Genomic DNA, 18729 nt, shown 5'->3' with positions numbered 1-18729 from the left:
GGAGGGACTGAGCCTTAGAATGGTGAACAGATCTGTCCGTGGTCATATCACAGGCTAGCTATCTTGTGTACCAACCAGCAAAGAAATATACCTCCTCCCCAAGGAGTGAGAGGTAGGGACCATTCCACTCCACTGCAACCGTTTCTCGTTGTCTGCCAAGGCGACAGCAAGGTCTGTTGCCCCAGCAACTCCCCTTTGATTGCCATGGCAACCGCCTTTGCAGGCTGCGGCTCGCCACCTCACCCCTTGGGCATCTCCATGGCGACGGGCGGGATGGAGGGGCTTCCAGAGCCCCAAGGCTGCGCCTGCGTAGAGTGGCAGGAGGGGGTGGGCAGGGTTCCCAGGCGTGCGCAGCCGCAGAGCCCCGCAGCCTGGCCCGCTAGCCCGGGTGCTGCGCATTTGCCAGCCAGTCCGCCCGACCGGAGCCCGGCTCGCTGGGGCAGCATGGCGGGGTCGCCGCTGCTCCGCGGGCCGCGGGCCGGGGGCGTCGGCCTTTTGGTGGTGCTGCTATTGGGCTTTCTTCGGGGGCCTCCCGCGCTCTGCGCACGGCCGGTAAAGGTGCGACACCAGTCTAGCGCGGGGGGTGGAGAGGATGCCGTGGGCGAGGGTCGGTGCCCAGCTGCTGGCCCCTCACCCTCGCCAGTCCCAGCTCCGGGACGTGCAGAGATGACCCGGGGTGAGCCGGGGTCCCGCTGCCCGTCGGCGCCCAGGCAGTGCCAGCGTACCCGGGACCAGACTCGGTCTCTGGCTGTTCGGGCGGCGGGGTCCAGGGCTTGGGTGGCAGCTAGTCCTGGCTGTCTGCAGGACTAGCGCGCGGTTTGGAAGGGGGTGCGCACCTCGATATGTGTGAGCATGATGTGATGACCGCGGCGTGAGGGTGTGGTGTCCTTGTGTGTGTCCTCTGATGCGAGCGCTTCCAAGCGCCGTTACAACGACGATGCCGTTGTGGGTCCGGGTGTGCAGTGGGAGTGCGACGCTGGGCGCTTCTGTGTATAACTTTTGTCAGCGATGTCGTGTTTGTGTGTTTGAATCCTTACGGTGATGGCACGACCTATGGGAGTGTCTTCCATGGCGTGTGCCTGATTTTGTGTGTGTTTGGGAGGGAGTGGTCTTTGCATCCCTGCGTGCGCACCCATCCCATTTTGGTTCCGTTGAACTGAGTGACGGGAATTTTGTTTGTTCCTGAGGCTGTTTCCCTCTGGGTTTTTTTGTTTTGTTTTGTTAGTTTTGGGTTTGTTTGTTTTTTTTTTGGTTTGGGTTTTGTTTTTGTTTTTTTTTTGGTGGAGCTGTGTCATTGTGGGGGAGGGGAGCCATGAAGTCGCTGCTGCATTGTGTCTTTACGGGCGATGCACGTCCTTGCGTCTAGGTAGCCTGGCAGCTGTAATCAGCCCTGTATGTGAACACGCAGTGCCCTGCGTGTAGATGTCTCAGAATTATTGGGCTGCATATGTGACTTCTCAAGGCCTGTCAGTTCTTGTGAGTGTGTGTGAGCCCTGGTTGTGGGTGCGTGTGTCATGGGAGGGGCTGAGGGGTGATGAGCGCCTAGGGCACTTGGAGCAAGGGCTTCCTGCAGCTTTTCGGGGCTGTCTGCTTCGAGGGTGGGGATTTTAAAAATTATTAAAATATTTTTTACATGACAGTCTATTTAGCATGTGTTCAGTGTAAACAACAATGACAAAATAACCCCGTGTGTATCCCCCACCCAGTTTAAAAAGCATGACCAAGACTTAAAAGACCCTGGGTGCCGCTCCCCACAGCAGCCCATCATCATCCTGTATTTTCTGTTTATTGAGCCTTTACTTTTGTTTGTAGCTTACCACATACACATGTGTCTCTAAACAATATATTGTTTAGTTTCCCCCACGGATATGCTCACTAGGGGTCACTAGGAAGCCCCTAGGGTGTCAGGTAGTTTCAGGCCATCTGCAGTGGGATGGTCCAACCTGCTTTTTTCCTCTTCATTAATTTTGTGATTCAGCCACATGAAAGCTTGTGGCTATAATTCAGTCATCTTTATCGTTGCATACTGTTTTTTTTTAAAGGATTTATTTTATTTATGCATACAAGAACTGGGGTGCAGGCCAGAGGTGTGGGGGGGGTGTGAGAGAGCATTCACCAGAGAGAGTAGGGAGCAGAACCGGCAGATCTACTGAAATGCACTGCTGAGGGGAGCAGCGAGCAAGTCAGGAGAGGTCTGCTGTGCCATGTGGGTAGCTCTCTGGCCGTCAGGGGATCAAACTGGTGCTGCAGTGTCAGGCAATTGCTTGACAGTGCTGTCTTTAACCCCTGCGCCACCAGGGGAGGCCCTTGTTGCATACTATTTTATCCCACAAGTGCATCATGAGTATATGCATATATTGTGGTTTACAGATGCATTATCATTTGGATATTTGTATTGTGTGTAACTTTTCTCAGCGATGTCGTGTTTGTGTGTTTGACTTTTCTCTCTCTTTTTTTTTCTCCCTCCACTTTTATGCTATTATGAACAGTGCTGCTGGGATTTTTCATGAACTTGGTGTTTGTGCCAAAGCTACTCAAGATGATAACATCCTAGGAGAAGATCACAGGATATGCACATCTTTTTAGACTTTGCCAAATTGTTCTTCAAAGTTATTTGCCAGTTGAATTCCTGAGCAATGTAGGAGAGTTTCCATTTTTCCACATTCATGCCAACATTGGATATTATCAGATTTAATGATTTTTGGCAATCTTTTGGCTGTATTATGCATGCTGTCTTACTGGCATTTTAATTTGCATCTCTCACATTACTAGTGAGGGTCACTGCCTTCCCTATTGTTTAGTAACTGTTTTTGTTTCCCTTTTTAAAAAAGATTTATTTATTTATGCATACAAGAACTGGAGTACAGGCCAGAGGTGTGGGGTGTGTGTGAGAGGATTCAGCAGAGACAGAGTGGGCAGCAGAACAGGCAGACTGACTGAAATACACTGCTGAGGGGAGCAGTGGGTGAGACAGGAGAGGTCTGCTGTGCAATGTGAGTCACCTCCCTGGCTTGGGATCGAACTCGTGCTGTGGTGGCTGCGGATAGCCTCATAGGTTACGTCTTAACCCCTTGTGCCACCCGCGAGGCGCTGGTTTGGTTTTAAATTGCACTTAAAATATATTTCTAGATGTTCTGCATGTTTCTTTTCCTAAGATTCATGGTCATTTTTAATGGCCTTTGTTCCTTGCTCATACTTTCAATACCCTCTTTATTTCTTTTCTTTTTTAAAAGATTTATTTATTTACTCATACTAGAACTTGGATACAGGTCAGATGTGCGGGAGGGTGAGAGGACTCACCAGAGACAGAGTGAGGAGCAGAACAGGCAGACTGACTGAAATACACTGCTGAGGGGAGCAGTGGGTGAGTCTGGAGAGGTCTGCTGCGCCATGTGGGTATCTCGCTGGCCGGTATCGAACCCGCGCTGCAGAAGCCGCGGACAGCTTCACAGCGCTGCGCTCAACCGCCTGCGCCACCAGAGAGGCCCCTCCATTTCTTTAAGCTTATGGAAATTGTTTCAAAATGGCTGCATTTGAAAATTAGTCATTGGAGTAATTTATTGTGCAGATAGATTTGCACACGTGCTATATCATATATGAACAAGGTTATTCACTTCAGAATGAGTTACGAGAATAGGAAAAAATTCGAAATGCCATGGATGGGAGGAGGCTGGTTAATACGCTATGAAAGAGAGCGAGCGCGCACGTGTGCAAGAGAGCGAGCTCTCAGTGTATCGATCTGTTGATACATCGAGATTAAAAAACAACATGGTTTGGTAGCGACTGCTACCTTTTGGTTGAAACGAGTAGACAACAGAAACCTATAAAATGCAAAAATAGGTTCCTATGGATCTTTGTTGGTCTTCAGTGTAGCTGGAGATATTTGGAGTCTCCAGTGGCCTTATGGGTGTCTGAATATATTTGAGGGGCCGTGGTGCCTTTGGTAGCATCTAGGGGTGTTTGCGGTCCATGGGATGGATCCCGGGGTTTGGGGTTCCTGGCCTGAGGGACATTGACGACATCTTCCCCCCCACCTCATCTTTCCGCAGGAACCCCGCACCCTGGGCGCAGCCTCGGCGCCCATGGCTGAGGCTGGCACTCCCCGCCGTTTCCGGCGGGCAGTGCCCCGGGGAGAGGCGGTCGGGGCAGTGCAGGAGCTGGCGCGGGCGCTGGCGCACCTGCTGGAGGCAGAAAGGCAGGAACGAGCGCGGGCGGAGGCGCAGGAGGCTGAGGACCAGCAGGCGCGCGTCCTGGCGCAGCTGCTACGAGTGTGGGGCGCGCCCCGCACCACCGACGCGGCTCTGGGTTTGGAGGACGACCCGGACGCGCCGGCCGCTCAGCTCGCCCGCGCCCTGCTCCGCGCCCGCCTAGACCCCGCCGCGCTCGCGGCCCAGCTGGTCCCCGCCCCTGCCCCCGCAGCTGCGCTCAGACCCCGGCCCCCGGTGTACGACGACGTCCCCACGAGCCCCGATCCTGAGGACGCGGGCGACGAGATGCCCGATGTGGACCCTGAGCTGCTGAGGTACCTTGGCAAGCAGCGGGCAGGGGCAGGCTCCTACCTGTGGGCACGATCACTTAGGTACTGGGGCCATAGCAGCCAGACTGACTGGGTCAGTCCTAGACCCAGTGATTGAGGGGGGCGCAGTGGATTCCGGCCCCGCAAAATGGGCTCCGAGGCTGGTCCTCAGGGGTTTCGGGGGGAAGGGAGAGGAAGGAGGCGAGGGGAGACTAGGGCGGGGACGTTGTTTCCTAATCGCTGCGAGCTGGGGGCGCCTGGGTGGGGAGGAGGCTGGAGTTCCCAGCAAGTAGGGGGTTGCTGGGCCGTCCGGGTCCCGGAGTCCAGGCGACGACACGAGAACGCGTCCTCACTGCGTTTCCTCTCGGCTTCCCTGCAGGTACTTGTTGGGGCGCATCCTCTCCGGAGGCGCGGACTCGGACTCCGTGACTGCCCCGCGCCGCCTCCGCCGCGCGACTGACCAGGATCTGGGGCCCGAGGTGCCCCCGGAGGGCGTGCTGGGGGCCCTGCTGCGCGTGAAACGCCTGGAGACCCCGGTGCCCCAGGCGCCGGGGCGCCGCCTCTTGCCTCCCTGAGCACCGCCTGCATCCAGAGCCGGCTCGGGCCCAGGCCCGCACCCCGCCTCCGCACCCCTCCCCACCCCTGCACTCGGCCAGAGCGCACCTAGCCCCGCCGGCCGCCGCGCTCTCCGGCAGCCCCTCCGCTGGCCCCACAATAAATGAGGCAGCCCCTCCGCTGGCCCCACAATAAATGAGATCTGAAGCAGCTCTGTGTTCTTGCGTGAGTGGCGATTTCTGGGGGACTGGTGCCGGGCGGTGATGGCCTTCTTAGAAGAGGCAGAGGGCCCCCCCCCCCCCGCCTAGATCCAGCACTTCAGAACCCCCCCACCTCAGTCCAAGCCTCTTCACACCGGGGAGGCATGCACATGGACAGTGACCTGTGCCCCACTTGCAGGCCTCATTTGGGTCAGGGCCTGCAGCAGCATTTTCTGGGGTCTGACCTAAGCACCAAGGGGAGGCTGTTTGCGAGGCAGAGGAGAGTTCTGGCCTGAGCAGCGCTGGCTAGCTGTGCACATGCAGGAACTCTTCCCATAGCCTGGGTGGGGGGTGCAGGGAGAGCAAGGTAGGGGGCCTCAGACCAGGACTCAGCCCTCCCAACCCATCACCACCTGGCCTGGGACTCTGAGAAGGGGGTTGGGAATTAGAGCCAGGCCTCTAGGTCATTAGTAAAGTGTTTGTCAGATAGGAGAGGATATATATTTTGTTTAGGCTTGTGGGTCGGCTAGTAACATTTATTTAGTTTTAAGAGTTTAGAGGCAACTCCACCTGTACCCTTAGCCGGGGTCCTGAGGTTAGTGGGAGCTGGTGTGGTGCTGTTTGTGGCTATGGCTTTTGCACTGGCTATTCCCACTGCCCCTAGTTCCTCACAAACTTTTGCTCGAATGCCCCCTACGCAGTAAGGCTTTCCTTGACCTCCCCGTCACTAGTGGTCCCTTCACCCGCTGTAGTGCTGTCCAAACCCTGAGGTCCTATCTACGAGGGCAGGGATTTTAAGTGTCTTGTCTGCCTTCACAGCCTTCCCACTCTGAGTGGGGTGGGCTGCCCGATATTTTTCAAATGAAAGAATTCTCACAATTCAAGTCATATTCTACCCAGCCTCATGCCCACCCATATAACACTTGGCTTGGAGGCATCTTTGAAACCTGAGAACATCATGTATTTAATTATGCACAAAATCTCTCTACTTGACAGAACAGTGCCCCACATTATCAAAAAACCCATCACCCATTGAAAACTGCCCCAAGCAAGGGGCCCATCTATCCCCAGTACACCCAGTGTCCTACACAGCTAGTTGCTCTGGGAGGCTCTTGTGGAAAGGAGCCATCACCCTTGGCTTGGTGCTTTTCTCTGACGGAGACCTTCAGGCCACGATGCAGCCACAGTGGCACATGTTCTTGTGTCGGGATTTATGGCTGCCGCGCCCTTTCGCTGCCTCCTTTGCCATGGCTTCCCGGACCCTTCGGATCTCCTGGATGAGCAGGGAAAAGGCTTCCTCTACACCCTGTCGTGTCTTGGCCGAGGTCTCCACGAAGGGGGCCCCCCAGCTCTTCGCCAGGGCTGCAGCAGCAGCATGAGCATCTCCAGTGGAGGTCACCAGGTCACACTTGTTGCCCACGAGGACGAGAGGCTGGGTGTGGCGAGGCCCCCAGGTGGCCCGCATCTGCTGCAGCTGGGCTAGAGATGAGGGGTCATCCAGGGCGAAGACACCCAGCACGCCATCCCCAATCGCCAAGCACTGGTCACGCAGGGCCTTATGGGTGGCCTGCCCTGCCGTGTCCAGCACATTCAGAATGTAGCCTTCGTGATCCAGAGCCATCTCCTTCCAGTAGGAATCCTGGATGGTGGGGTCGTGGTCCTCCACAAAGCACTGATGGTTCAGCTGGATGGTCAGTGCGCTCTTGCCCACGCCGCTGGCACCCACCACCACCGCCTTGTACTCTGGCAGCCGCTTGCTGGAGGTGTCCTGAGCCCTGGAGTTTTCCTCCGGGGAGCTCGAGTTCCACGTCCCCAGGCCCAGGTCAAGCACGCTGGGCATTTTTGGCAGTGGCATGCTTCTCGTGGGCAACTCGGGGAAGAAATGTGCTCAACTGGCCCTGCAAAAAGAGAAGAAAGTGGAGGGCAGATTAGGTGAGGGACCACTGCTGGCAAAAAGGACGCTGGGTGTCATACCAGCATTGACAGCGTGTATGCCTATCACCTCATAGGCTACATCCATCATCCTCGCGTTCCTCTCTACGGCAAAAACTCTGAAGGTGGGGACTTTTAAACCACTTTCACAGAGATGAAATTTTGAGGCCAGAAAGATATAGTTAAAGTGAACAATTCAATGGATTTTCGTCTGTTTATAGTGATGCAGCCATCACTTGAATTGTAGAGTATCTCACCACCCGGAAAAGAAGCCCCCCGCCCATTAGCAGCACCTCCCCATTCCTCATGGAGGCGGGGGTCCGGTTGATTTTGCTTTTGGGTCGCATCCCAGGGGAAGCCCAGCTGCCAGGAACAGCTTACACCGCAAGCGCAGAGCAACATTCCCACCCCAGGGAATTTGTGTTCTAAAAGGTGGAGACAACAAACCAAATAAATAAGCAAATTATGCAGTCAGCTCACCATTATCATTAGAATTTAGTCTTTATTACTTATTCACGTGTGGTTATTGAGACTCTGGTGTGTGGCAAAGACTTAGAGGTGGGGGGAGAAATAGAAAACAAGCCCCGGACCAGGTGAAAGGGACCTTCCCGTCAGGAAGTCGGACAACAAGGACAAATTAGTAAAATGTTTTACAACAATAGGTGAGAAGCACGCAGAAGGTGTTTGGTCAATGTTAGGCATTTTTATTGTAATTTAATTTTCATGCATTGACTCAGGAATTTGCCGGCTGCAGGCATTGTGCTGGGGGTGGGGTGGGGGGGTGGGGAAGAGGGAATGTGGCAGTGAACAAAATAGACTAAAGTCCCTGCCCTTGTGGGGGATTAGATTTTGGAGGTGAGAAAGAGACAACAAACAAGCTAAGCAAGTAAATTACCATGCAGTTAGGAGAGGATGGGCACACAGCAGGTGCTCAATTAGGGTTAGCTATTAATAGCAAAACACTCTTCACTCATTCAGTATACATCCTGGTTTTAGTTTAGTGTGTGGCCTCAGGAAGTGCATCATAATGGATGCAACAAGTCTCCCGGAAAGCCTAGAGCAGAGGCTATTTGGGGACTGATGGGGGGGTTGAAGGTCTCCATGGGGGTTCTGTTGAGTTTGGAATCTGGAGGTCCCGGGAGGCGGGCAAGGTCCCAGATGGGGAATCCAGGTGTGGGGTCCACAGCCCGGAGAGAGTGCTGAAAAGTTATTAGATATGCGCACCCAGAAAGGGGCCATGATGAGAGAAGAAATTAGAGAACAGAACTGGGGGTCCCCAAATATTTGGGGGACAGAAAGGGGAGAAGACCTAGCTGTGAGAAAAGGCTACGGGGAGGGAGGAGGGTGGAAGCAGCGAGGGAGGCACAGCAGCAGGCCAGCAATGGCGGTGCACTTTGAGAGGGCAGATTCTGGGGTATTCTGAAGGTAGAGCTGACAGGACTTGCTGAGAAATTCAAAGGGGGGATGAGGTTAAGGATGACTCCCAAATTTTGAGCCACTGGAAACCTGAGGTAGGGGACTGGTGAAAGGGCTCTTCCCTCTTGGTGAAGATATCTTAAAAGCTGTAGTCCATAGGGAGGACTTGCTACGTGCCAGGTATGGGGCCTGGGGAGCCCGCGCTCGCTCTTCCCGAAACCAGTGAAGCGTTATCATCGCCACGGCCCCTTGAGCAATGAGGGTCAGTGAATTCAGAGAAGTGAGGTGAAGGCAGCGGGCCCGAGGTCACGCCACCCAGAAGGGATGGACAGCAGCGAGGTCTTGTTATGGGGCAACCCCGACCAAGTAAACAGAGCCACCCCGCGCGGCAAGCGCCGTTGGAGCATCCCCATCGGGTCCTTCAGTCCCTGGAAATCCCCACCTCCACCCCACTTTAAGCGGCCCGGACCTCCTAGTCTGCATTCAACTAACTGGCCTGGGGGGTAGGTTTAGGGGGCGCAGATGGTGGAGAGTGGAGGGACAGGGTAGACCCCCCCAAGCATGAGCCCTTCCAGCTCCGCTCCTTCCCGGGCCGGGCAGCACGACTTCACCAGGTCTCACACTTCCCTTAACTCAGCCATGTGAGGTGCAAAGCTCTGGGCGGGGAGGGGTGAGTCCTAGTTTCACCCTAAAAATGACCCTGCACTCAGGCTCACTCAGTTCTTTCTGGTGGTCTAGGGTGCAGGAAGGGACCACCCCAGTCCCGAGTCTTGGCCCTGCAGCCCTGCTTCCTACTGGCCCCAACACTCACACCCAGCTCTGGCTGCGCAAAGCCGGCCGCAGGAGGGGCTGGGAGGCGGCGGCTGGCCCCTGAGAATGGGAGGAGGTAGGGGAAGGGGATCATGCAGCTCCAACTCAGTCACACCCCAACTCTACGAGGAAAGACCTCCTAGGCCAGGGCGGCGGCTGGGATGGGGGCCCCGCGGCCCGGCTTACCTGTGTCCTGGGAAGGGAGGCTGCGCTCGGACCGGACCCGCTGCGGCTCTGACAGGACTGACACTGGAGTAGAAGCTCCCACCCCGCCCCGATTGGGATGGGGAGCAAGCACGCATGCGCAGAGACCCTCCCTCAGGTCCCCCGCCCTGAGGTGAGGGCAGGGTCATGTCCCCACCCCCAAGTGTGCATGAAGAAGGTCCTCTTGGGGGTGTGCTGCAAGCTCCTGACCTCCCTGTGTGCTCCTTGCATCCTGCTGCCGCTCTCCCTTACTACCTTGCACTCATCTGGGATGTGATTTCGTGTTTTCAGTGAGTGTGGGTTGTCACTTTTGACCCTTGAGTGGCCAGACTTTGAGATATGTTTTATGAGGGTCTGTCTGAGGCCATGGAACACGTCCTGCCTCAAGCAGACTTTTTGATAGCTTGCAGAAGGTTGTGTTCGTCAGTTTTTGGACAGAGTTGCAAGGGAAGGTCACTGTGTCAGGGATGAAAGAACCTGAGTTGAAGTGGACGTGTGTCAAATTAAAACATTCCCTAGACTCCCTTGCAGCTATGGCAGTCATATGACACAGTTCTGCCCAATGACATGTAAGCATGGGTTGTAGGGTGGAGTATATGAGAATGTCCCTAAAAGGAAGCAGGGGTGGGGGGTGACTGAGATAGTTGCAGTCCCCTTCCCTTTCTTGTCTGGATGGGGCACCTGTGGCCATGTTGGGGGCCATAAGGGGGCCCATGAAGAAAAAGTTCAGGAAACCTCAGCTTGGGGTCCTTTGAGTTGCCAAAGCAATTCTCTTTTTGTGGGAGCGAGAAAACCCCCAAACTGCCCAAATCCCCCACCCTCAGACAATGGTAAGCATTCCTTTTTCCAAGAAGCAACCCAGGACCACAAATCCAGCTGATAAACCTATGCCCTGTCCCCGCGAGTCAGCACAAGGATACTTCCTGATAGTTTTCTTGTCTCTCAGTTTAGAGCGTAACTGGGGCTGGCTTTGAGTCTGTTTCTAATGTAGGTATTCATTTCTTCAGGGATTCTATTTAATTTTTAGAGGAGCCAGTCAACTTGCTTGCTCTATTATTTCCAGTTAGTATTTTTTTTTGGGGGGGTGCACTGGATGGGCAGGGAGTAGCCCTGATAAAGCCTTATGGCCCTCATTAGCCATATTGGCCAGGAGTGTGGGGTTTTCCACCCATTCAAGGTTAAAAGGCTTTCTCAAGTTTTGTAACAGCTTGTACTTTATTATATATGCAACCTTACACATCTGCCATTTCTTGCCCCCCTCCAATGTCCTTGTCTTTGTGATATCAGGTTCTTTTTGGGCCACTGAGCTGCTTCCTCTATTCTTCTGGGGCAGAGGAGATGGAGTCCCTCAGGCAGGTGTGGACAGGTGATCTACAACTGATCATCACAGTCTTCTTACAAATATTTATACTTCAATCAGCACCTTTGGGGTATTATAACTCTTGGGGAGTTCAGGATGGGATGGAGTGAGGCTGCCCCTCATCCGCGGTACAGGTTGGAATTAACTAAGGATGGTCTACTTTGCTTCTCAGTAGGTGAACAGGAGTGCATCCTGGGACTTAGTGTGCATGGGGCATATCCTCCCCAAACTTGTTCTGGTGGGCGATGTTCTTTGACTCTAGCAGAGCCTGAGGAGGAGGCAAGAAACAGTAGGTCAGAGAGACGGCAGACCCCTTTACCTCCGCCAGGAGGCTGCCCCCACTCTAGTCCTCAATCACCCTGTCTCCTGAACTACCTCACTGCCCCCACACCACACAAAATAATCAAGAGGTAGTCATACAGAAGGGTCTCCATTCTCCCCTTTCCCAACCACAGCAGGTATTTGTGTAGTGGGGGTGAATGAGTTAGGGGGTCTTCCCGGGGCATACCTGGTTGTGGACATAGGCTTCACAGTAGTAACACCAGGCAGACAGGTCAACATAGCTGAGTACCAGAGGATGTCCTGAGGCTTCGTGGTGTTGGAGCATATGCGCGTTGATGAAACGACCGCAGTAGACCTGAGATTGGGGAGTGTTGGGTGGGAATTAGCACCCACTTGTGTTTTGCTCGTGGGTCAACTTCCACCTCAACCCCTTCCTCTGCTACATACCTGATAGCAAGACAAACACACCCAATTCTCCTGGTGCATTCCACAGTCCTGACAAGGTTGGGTCACGTCTAGGCCTGCCGCAGGTACAGGGCATATGAACTCCAAATGGGGACACCAGGACAGTGGTGTCACAGCATAAAATGTGGGCTGCAGTGGGTGAAAATAAGTTAGCTATGGTCTCCATCTCCCCATCACAAGTCCCTACTTGGAGGTACAGCTAGGCAAGAGAAGGACGTCATAGTCACAGTCTATGGCTGAGCTCACCTGGTCAGTATCAGCATGGCTCCCAAAGGCCTGCATTAGCACGGAATCATTCATGTCCTGACCTCCAGTCACGCCTCCTGGTAGACTCTCCTCTTCTGGGTTCTGGGACTCTGGGACTTCCTGGATACGCAGAGATAAGAGAGATATCTGAGGGCCTCTCTAATGGCACAAGGGGTTAAGTCTCAGCACTATGAAGCTCTCAGCAGCCACTGCAGCACGAGTTTGATCCCCGGCCAGGGAACTAACCACATGGCACAGCAGACCTCTCCTGTCTTTCCAGCTGCTCTCCTCAGCAGTGTATCTCAGTCAATCCACCTGTTCTGTTCCCCACTCTGTCTCTGGTGCATCCTCTCACCTCCCTCCTGCCCCCGCACCTCTGGGCTATACCCCAGCTCTTGTATGCATAAATAAATAAAATAAATCTTTAAAAAAAAAAGAAAAGAATGAGATATATCTGAGAGGCCCAATTCTTGCCCCTGCTTCAGTTTACCCGGGTGTAGTGGACCTTACCTGAGTTTTCTTGCCTAGTTCCAAAGCCCTGAGGTTCCCAATCAGCTCACTGGGGGATAACAGGGGTGTGGCTCCTTGCACCGGTGAAGTTGGGGGAGTCTCGTTGTTAGTATACAAGGCTGGAGCGGTCTGGCCAAGCATGGTTTCCCCCATGGCTGTCTCTGAGGGGGTCTGGTCCAGTGTGGCTTCCCCCGTGGCTGTCTCCAAGGACTGGTCCTGAGTGAGCTGCACCACAGCTGTCTCTGACTTAGTCTGACCTGCAGTGGACTCTTCCACAGATGATGTTGAAGTGGTCTTCCCCATGCCTGTTTCCAGAATGTCCCCTCCTCTTGGCACGGTCACCCCCTCATGTGAGTCAGGTTCAGCAGGTTGGGATGTATTCTTGGTGATTAACATGTAAGTGGAGGGAACCTCTTTGTCATCTGTCTCTGGAACCATGGGAGGGAGATTCTTGAGTATGGGTGCTATTCCTCTGCTTCTAATCCCTGCCCTCCTGGGCTCCCAAATGCCCCCAATTCCCCAGGCCAACTCACTCATAACCCGTAAGCTGCACCAGTATCTGCGATGGATGTGGATGGTCTCAGAGATCGAAGTCAGGGTCCCTGATAGTGGGGGCCGTGGCAGGGTCAGTAGGGGCAGTGGGTCCCCTAGGAGGGTGCGGGTGCAGGCAGCCATCGACTCTGAGATGGAGGTCAGGTTATAGCCACCCTTTGTCAAGGAAAAAGAGTGAAAAGTATATGGGGGGTTATGATTCTTCCAGGGAATTTGGGAGGCAAGATGCCGGGCCTCCCAATATCCCCTTAGGGCCCTACAATTTCTGGAGGGTAGGAGTTAGGAACAAGTGAGTAGAACCTACATCTATAAGCTGGGAAGCACCCACAGTGTGAAGTAGTTGAGGAGGGAAAATTGTGCAATAAAGCACAAGGTCACAGCAACTACAGTAACAATACTGATGGTAACATTAGTAATAGCTGACATTTTTTAAGTGCTTGCTGTGTGCCAGACCTATTCTAAGCACTTTATGCATATTACTTCACTTAATCCCCACAACCATGTATGCTCAATTTGTACAGGAACCTGAAGTCACGGTATCTGGAGCCCTGGCTACACCCACATAGAAGCCGCTGCTCTAATCTAGTACAGAAATACTGGTCTTTCTACATGAACCCCTTTTCTCATTCTCCATAGAAGCCCCAGTGAACTCTTTACAGGTAAAGAAACGAAGGCTAACAGTGGTTGGATGACTCGCTGGAGGTGACAATAACTGGGAAGAGGCATCAGGAGGGCTGGAGCCTGGGCTACCTAAGGATGGAGTTGTTCTTAACTGCCATCCCTGGGGCTTATTCCAGCCAATTCATTTCTCTTTGAGCTATTATCCTCATCTGTGTGGGAGTGAGAAGGACAGCCCTGCAGGGTGCTGAGGGGGCTAAGCAAATGCATGAACAATGCATAATCAGAAGCTACAGCACCTATGCAGTGCTTGCAATATACCATGCACTCTGCCGTTATTAGCCGCGCACATCTTACAGATGAGGAAACTGAGGCATAGGGGGTGGAATCACTGAGTAATTTACAAAAGGTCTGAATTTACTTTGTCTCAGGACCTTGCTAGAGGCAGTTCAAGCAATGGTAAAAAGTAGACCCTGGAGCCAGGCTGCCTGGATTCAAGCCCAGGCTCTGCCATTGATAAAAATGTGACCTCGAGCTAGTTTCCCTTATCTTGAGAGGAAAACACTAAAGACAATAGACCCTCCCTCATAAGGCTTCTTTGTCAAGGAAATGAATGAATACTACCACAAAGTGCCAAGAAGAGTGTTTTTCACATAAGAACATTCAAAGTTGTTAATGTTAGTGTCATTGGTGCCCAGTATGTGCCAACAGTGGGGGGGGGGGAACGACACTCAAAGGAGATTTTAGGAAACTGTCCTGAGCATCACAGCTAGCTACTAGAAAGGGCAGGACTTCAAGCCTTCCAACCCGCGCCCCCCGCCCCCACACCCCGCCACTGTGAGAAGAAGGACTGAGCGAGAGTTACCTCTAGGACTAGGATAATCCGGCCACCGGCCAAGCCCATCAGCAGGTGGGTCAGGTGGGCATAGCCCTCGGGTGACACCTGGCAGCCTCCCAAAGGATCCCCCCGTGCAGCGTCAAAGCCAGCTGAGACTAGCACCAGCTCTGGATTAAACTGAGGCAGGGAGAGAAGAGACACATGGGCATGAGGGTGGGGGCCTGGGTAGGCAGTAAGGTGAGGAGGACCCAAAGACATAGAGACAAGGACAAATGAAGACAGAGAGACGGTGACACAGACCTAGAAACACATGACCAGAAGCCTGAGAACAGAAAGGGGAGGATGTGGAGACACAAGACAGAGAGAATCAGAGACACAGAGACATGGAGTCAGATGGACAAAGACACTGGCACATCAGACACAGAGACAGGAGACACAGAGACATGAAGACACTAGAAATGGATGGATGATGACATAAGGTAGAGTCATAAGACAGAGATACAAGACACAGAGACCAATAAAAAATTTTAAAAAAGGGCCTCCCTGGTGGCACAAGGGTTTAATTCTCAGCACTGTGAAGCTCTCTGCAGCCACTGCAGCACGAGTTCCATCCCCAGCCAGGGAGCTAACACACATGGTGCAGCAGACCTCTCCTGTCTCACCCGCTGCTCCCCTCAGCAGTGTATTTCAGTCACTCTGCTTGTTCTGCTCCCCACTCTGACGAATCCTCTCACCACCCCCCATACCTCTGGCCTGTACCCCAGTTCTTGTATGCATAAATAAACAAATCTTTAAAAAAATTACTGTTTTTTTTTTTTTTTTAAAAAGGCACAGAGACATGAGATGTGGAGATTCAGAAATTAAGGAATGAATTCCTAAGGTTGGAACCAAGAGGCACCCATTCTTGCTTCCCGGGTAAGCGATGGAACACATGTGTATTGACACAGGGTTGTATACATCCAGTGCTAGACGATGGCAGTGCAAGTGACGCACAGAAAATGGTCACACACAACAATCACACATAACACACACCATCAGCCCCCCCACCCCATAGTTTCTCACAGAGGGGATTAGTCATCCACAGCCACCCCTGCAAAGACACAATCATACACATACCATCCCCACAGTCCTAACAGTCATACATGCTCACTACTGTGCCCACACAGGAGGTGATTGCTTAGTTAGTCACACACACAGAAGATAGTCACAGCCATTGCACACAGACTAATACACCTACACATCTGAACATGCACTTCCCCACAGAAGTGAGAGATGGCGCTCACTCCCTCAGTCTCTCTCTCTCTCTTTCTCTCTCTCTCTCTCTCTCTCACACACACACACACACACACACACACACACACACACACACACACACACACACACAGAAGATAGTTACCTAAAGCCATGCATGCAGTCAGGCAAATTTATACAAGTCACCTCCAGGGAGAGAGAGACACAGACAGACAGTGATGACTGCCATACATAGCCTCCCACATGCAGAAAGTCACACACCAGCTGTGACAAAAAACAAGCAGTCACATACACTATCACACCCATTACACAGGAAAATCAGTGTGACAAATAGCCACCTGTGCAGTCTCATACATACTCAGTCACAGGGGGCCACCATCACATACAAATAGGCACTAATGATGGTGTACACGGCCGCCACATAGTCACAAACACCCCCCGCCACAGCTGTCATTGCAGCCACCTCACAGGCTGCCTCACAGGATCAGGGGCCTGGAACTCTTGCACACCTGTTGCCACCCACACGGTGGCGTCACACATATCCCGAACTGTACCTCATAGGAAATGGGGAGCACTAGACGATGCCAGGCAGTTAAGTAGTCAGCGTCACCCACGCGGGGCCCATTCCAGGCCACATTGACAGTGAAGCCTGTGCCAGCAGCCCTGCCCATCTGGCTGCTGGAACCTTCATCTCCCATGGGAAAGAAGGTGCCATGATCATAGCGGTGCAGGGAGATGTACAGCACGCTGCCGGGGACAGGGCGGGAAGAGGGAACCACGGCTGGTTAGTAGCTGCCTTACTCCTGTGGAGTCCTCACCCCCGAGGCAAGCCTGCCCACCTTCCTGACACATCTGCCCCCCGCCGCAGTCCCTCACCTGGAGTCGTCCTCAAATATACGCTGAGTTCCATTACCATGGTGGATGTCCCAGTCCACTATCAGAATCCTGGAAAAAGTACAGCTCTTAAGTTACCCAAGACACTTACCCCTTGGGAGAGGGTAGGGGCTTGATCCCTGGGTTCTGTCTATAGGAGCATTTATTGTGGATGGCAGGACCTCAGGTCCCTGGGGAAAACATACACACACTGTCAGGCTTGGGAGTTCTAGCCAAGTAAGGAGGAAGCAGAGCCTGGCTCCTGAGGGTTTCATGGTGGGTTAGAGTAAAGTACTCAGAGCTGGTCCCTGGGCTCCTCTGGGAAATGACCAGGGAAATACAGCCTGGGCTTCTGTGGTGTTGGGAACTGGATCTTGGGTCTTTAGAAATAAGCTCAGGGACCTAGACCCAGGTTCTGTCAGATAGTTGTCAGGGACCAGATATGCTGAAGCGGGCCCCTGGAGCCTGTTTTATGAGCACTTTTGTGCCAAAATCTGGGGGTCCTATCTGGGCAAGCACAGAGAGGCTAGGTCCTGGGCCCTTTCCTAGAGAAGTACTAGGTGACAGAAACCTTGATTGTGCCTGGCTAGGTCCCAAGGGTGGTATAACAGGACGTGCTGAGAAAGCACAAGACAGGAGGCCCACCTCTGGCCCTCACCTCAGAGCACGCCCACTGATAGTCTGGGCATGGCGAGCAGCCACAGCCACAGAGTTGAAAAAGCAGAAACCACAAGCGGCATCTGGCTCTGCATGGTGTCCTGGGGGGCGCACCACAGCAACCCCATTCAAAACCTGGGGGAAGAGCAGGGAACAAAGGTTGGACCATCTACCTCACTGCTTCCCTCCTGTTCTTTTCCCTCTCCCCTCCCTTTCACTACTCCACCAGCTGCTAGGGGACTCCAGCCTCCATTTCCCTGGATGAATGCATCTCCCAGTGAGCAAGGCCTCTGGTAAGCTGGAAGCTTCTTTCCTCGGCCCAACTTTCTCAGTGCCCCTCACTCCGTCCTGCTTTCCTCTTCCAGCCTCAAGCCTCACCTTTCCTGACAGCACTGCTTCCACCAGCTCGCAGGCAGAGCCAGCAGCCAGTTGTGCGCAGGCAAAGGTGCCAGGACAGATGTAGATGGAGTCAAAGTTGGCGCCCTCACGATGCAGCTCCCGGGCTTTCATCTTTTCCGTGGAGCGTAAACGATCCACATACTCCATACTGGAAAACCGGGCCGGGGGTGGGGGTGGGGGACAGTCAGGTGATTCTTTACCCTCTACGGCCCCTCCCCTCCGGTGTCCTACCCACAGCTCCTCATAAGTGGGAGGATGTGTACTGTGACAGAACCCCACCTCAGGCATGGGGTCTGACCTGTGGCAGGTGAGCAGTTCGGCATCGGTGGCTGGACGAGCAGGCAGAGTGAGGCAGCGCCCAACAAGGCCCAGCTCCTCCAGACGACACATGATACGTGAAACACGCTGGGGCATCTCTGGGTGATGGCTGGTGAGGGGGGTCACCAGAGCCAAGAGCTTAGTGCTTGAGGAGGGAGAAGGGAACGCCCCTGCCCACACATCCTGGTCCTCCAGCTACATACCTGTCCCACAAGTTGTAGTGGTCCATCATTCGGTGGTCATAGACCAGCCCTGTGCGAGGCTGCAGCACTGGCCACTTCAGGACTGGGAGCTCAGGGGGATGCCATGGTCCCGCCGCCTTCTTCTTCTCCATGTAGATCCCCTCTATGTTGACCTCCTCCAGGGTCTCAACTACATGGGAGGCCACGTTTACCCTACTCTCCCACCCTGGATCCCTGTAATACTCTGGAGCTTAGTTCCAGAATCCCAAAATAAAGAGATAGAAGACTTGAAACCAGGGCCCAGTAAGAGAGAGCCTGACCTTCCCCAATCAAAGTGGCTCAGGAAAGTCAGAGAGGGGTCGGAAGAGTGTCCCCCCAGGGCTTATTGAAGGTCACCCCATCACCAAGCCCATCCCTGCCCCCTACCTGGTCTTACAAGGACCTCCCAGAAGGGTTCCAGGGCATCCAGAGTATAGGAGATCGATGTCTGGGCACTGCAGTGCAGGGGAAGGGACATGTGACTGATTAGCCCCTGGGTAGATAGC

At 53.7% G+C, this 18729-nt stretch overlaps 4 protein-coding genes across 4 annotated transcripts; 1 reads left to right on the top strand and 3 right to left on the bottom strand.

Moving 5' to 3' along the window:
• The first annotated feature begins 370 nt into the window (after window positions 1–370).
• Window positions 371–5275, top strand: PCSK1N (proprotein convertase subtilisin/kexin type 1 inhibitor). The gene is made up of 3 exons (XM_084258302.1): window positions 371–558; window positions 4050–4522; window positions 4896–5275. The coding sequence occupies exons 1-3, from the start codon at window positions 445–447 to the stop codon at window positions 5089–5091; spliced, it is 783 nt and encodes a 260-aa protein (XP_084114428.1). The 5' UTR covers window positions 371–444; the 3' UTR covers window positions 5092–5275.
• Window positions 5276–6436: 1161 nt separating this feature from the next.
• On the bottom strand, window positions 6437–7126 carry ERAS (ES cell expressed Ras; the record flags this gene model as incomplete). The annotated part of the gene is made up of 1 exon (XM_084258633.1): window positions 6437–7126. One exon carries the CDS (start codon window positions 7124–7126, stop codon window positions 6437–6439), a length of 690 nt encoding a protein of 229 aa, XP_084114759.1.
• A 4066-nt stretch (window positions 7127–11192) lies between these two features.
• Window positions 11193–12799, bottom strand: LOC311187513 (histone deacetylase 6-like; the record flags this gene model as incomplete). The annotated part of the gene is made up of 5 exons (XM_084258910.1): window positions 11193–11261; window positions 11502–11630; window positions 11723–11869; window positions 11987–12106; window positions 12497–12799. 5 exons carry the CDS (start codon window positions 12797–12799, stop codon window positions 11193–11195), a joined length of 768 nt encoding a protein of 255 aa, XP_084115036.1.
• Window positions 12800–12857: 58 nt separating this feature from the next.
• LOC311187512 (histone deacetylase 6-like) lies at window positions 12858–18473 on the bottom strand (the record flags this gene model as incomplete). The annotated part of the gene is made up of 9 exons (XM_084258909.1): window positions 18206–18473; window positions 17983–18111; window positions 17664–17832; window positions 17287–17420; window positions 16632–16700; window positions 16310–16502; window positions 14532–14681; window positions 13030–13204; window positions 12858–12877 (listed from the first exon to the last, which is right to left on the bottom strand). Exons 1-9 carry the CDS (start codon window positions 18334–18336, stop codon window positions 12858–12860), a joined length of 1170 nt encoding a protein of 389 aa, XP_084115035.1. The 5' UTR covers window positions 18337–18473.
• Between the last annotated feature and the right edge of the window lie 256 nt (window positions 18474–18729).

This window comes from Talpa europaea, assembly GCF_964194135.1.
Source record: "Talpa europaea genome assembly, chromosome: X".
NCBI classification, from domain to species: Eukaryota; Metazoa; Chordata; class Mammalia; order Eulipotyphla; family Talpidae; genus Talpa; species Talpa europaea.
The sequence above is the reverse complement of the archived record's forward strand: the minus strand, read 5'-3'. Positions and strand labels throughout refer to the sequence as shown.

Bases quoted from the DNA above. Each gene is read 5' to 3' on its own strand.
- PCSK1N (XM_084258302.1), top strand. From the start codon at position 445: ATGGCGGGGTCGCCGCTGCTCCGCGGGCCGCGGGCCGGGGGCGTCGGC. The intron at 559-4,049 runs GTGCGACACCAG...ATCTTTCCGCAG, and splicing joins TCTGCGCACGGCCGGTAAAG to GAACCCCGCACCCTGGGCGC. The intron at 4,523-4,895 runs GTACCTTGGCAA...GCTTCCCTGCAG, and splicing joins GTGGACCCTGAGCTGCTGAG to GTACTTGTTGGGGCGCATCC.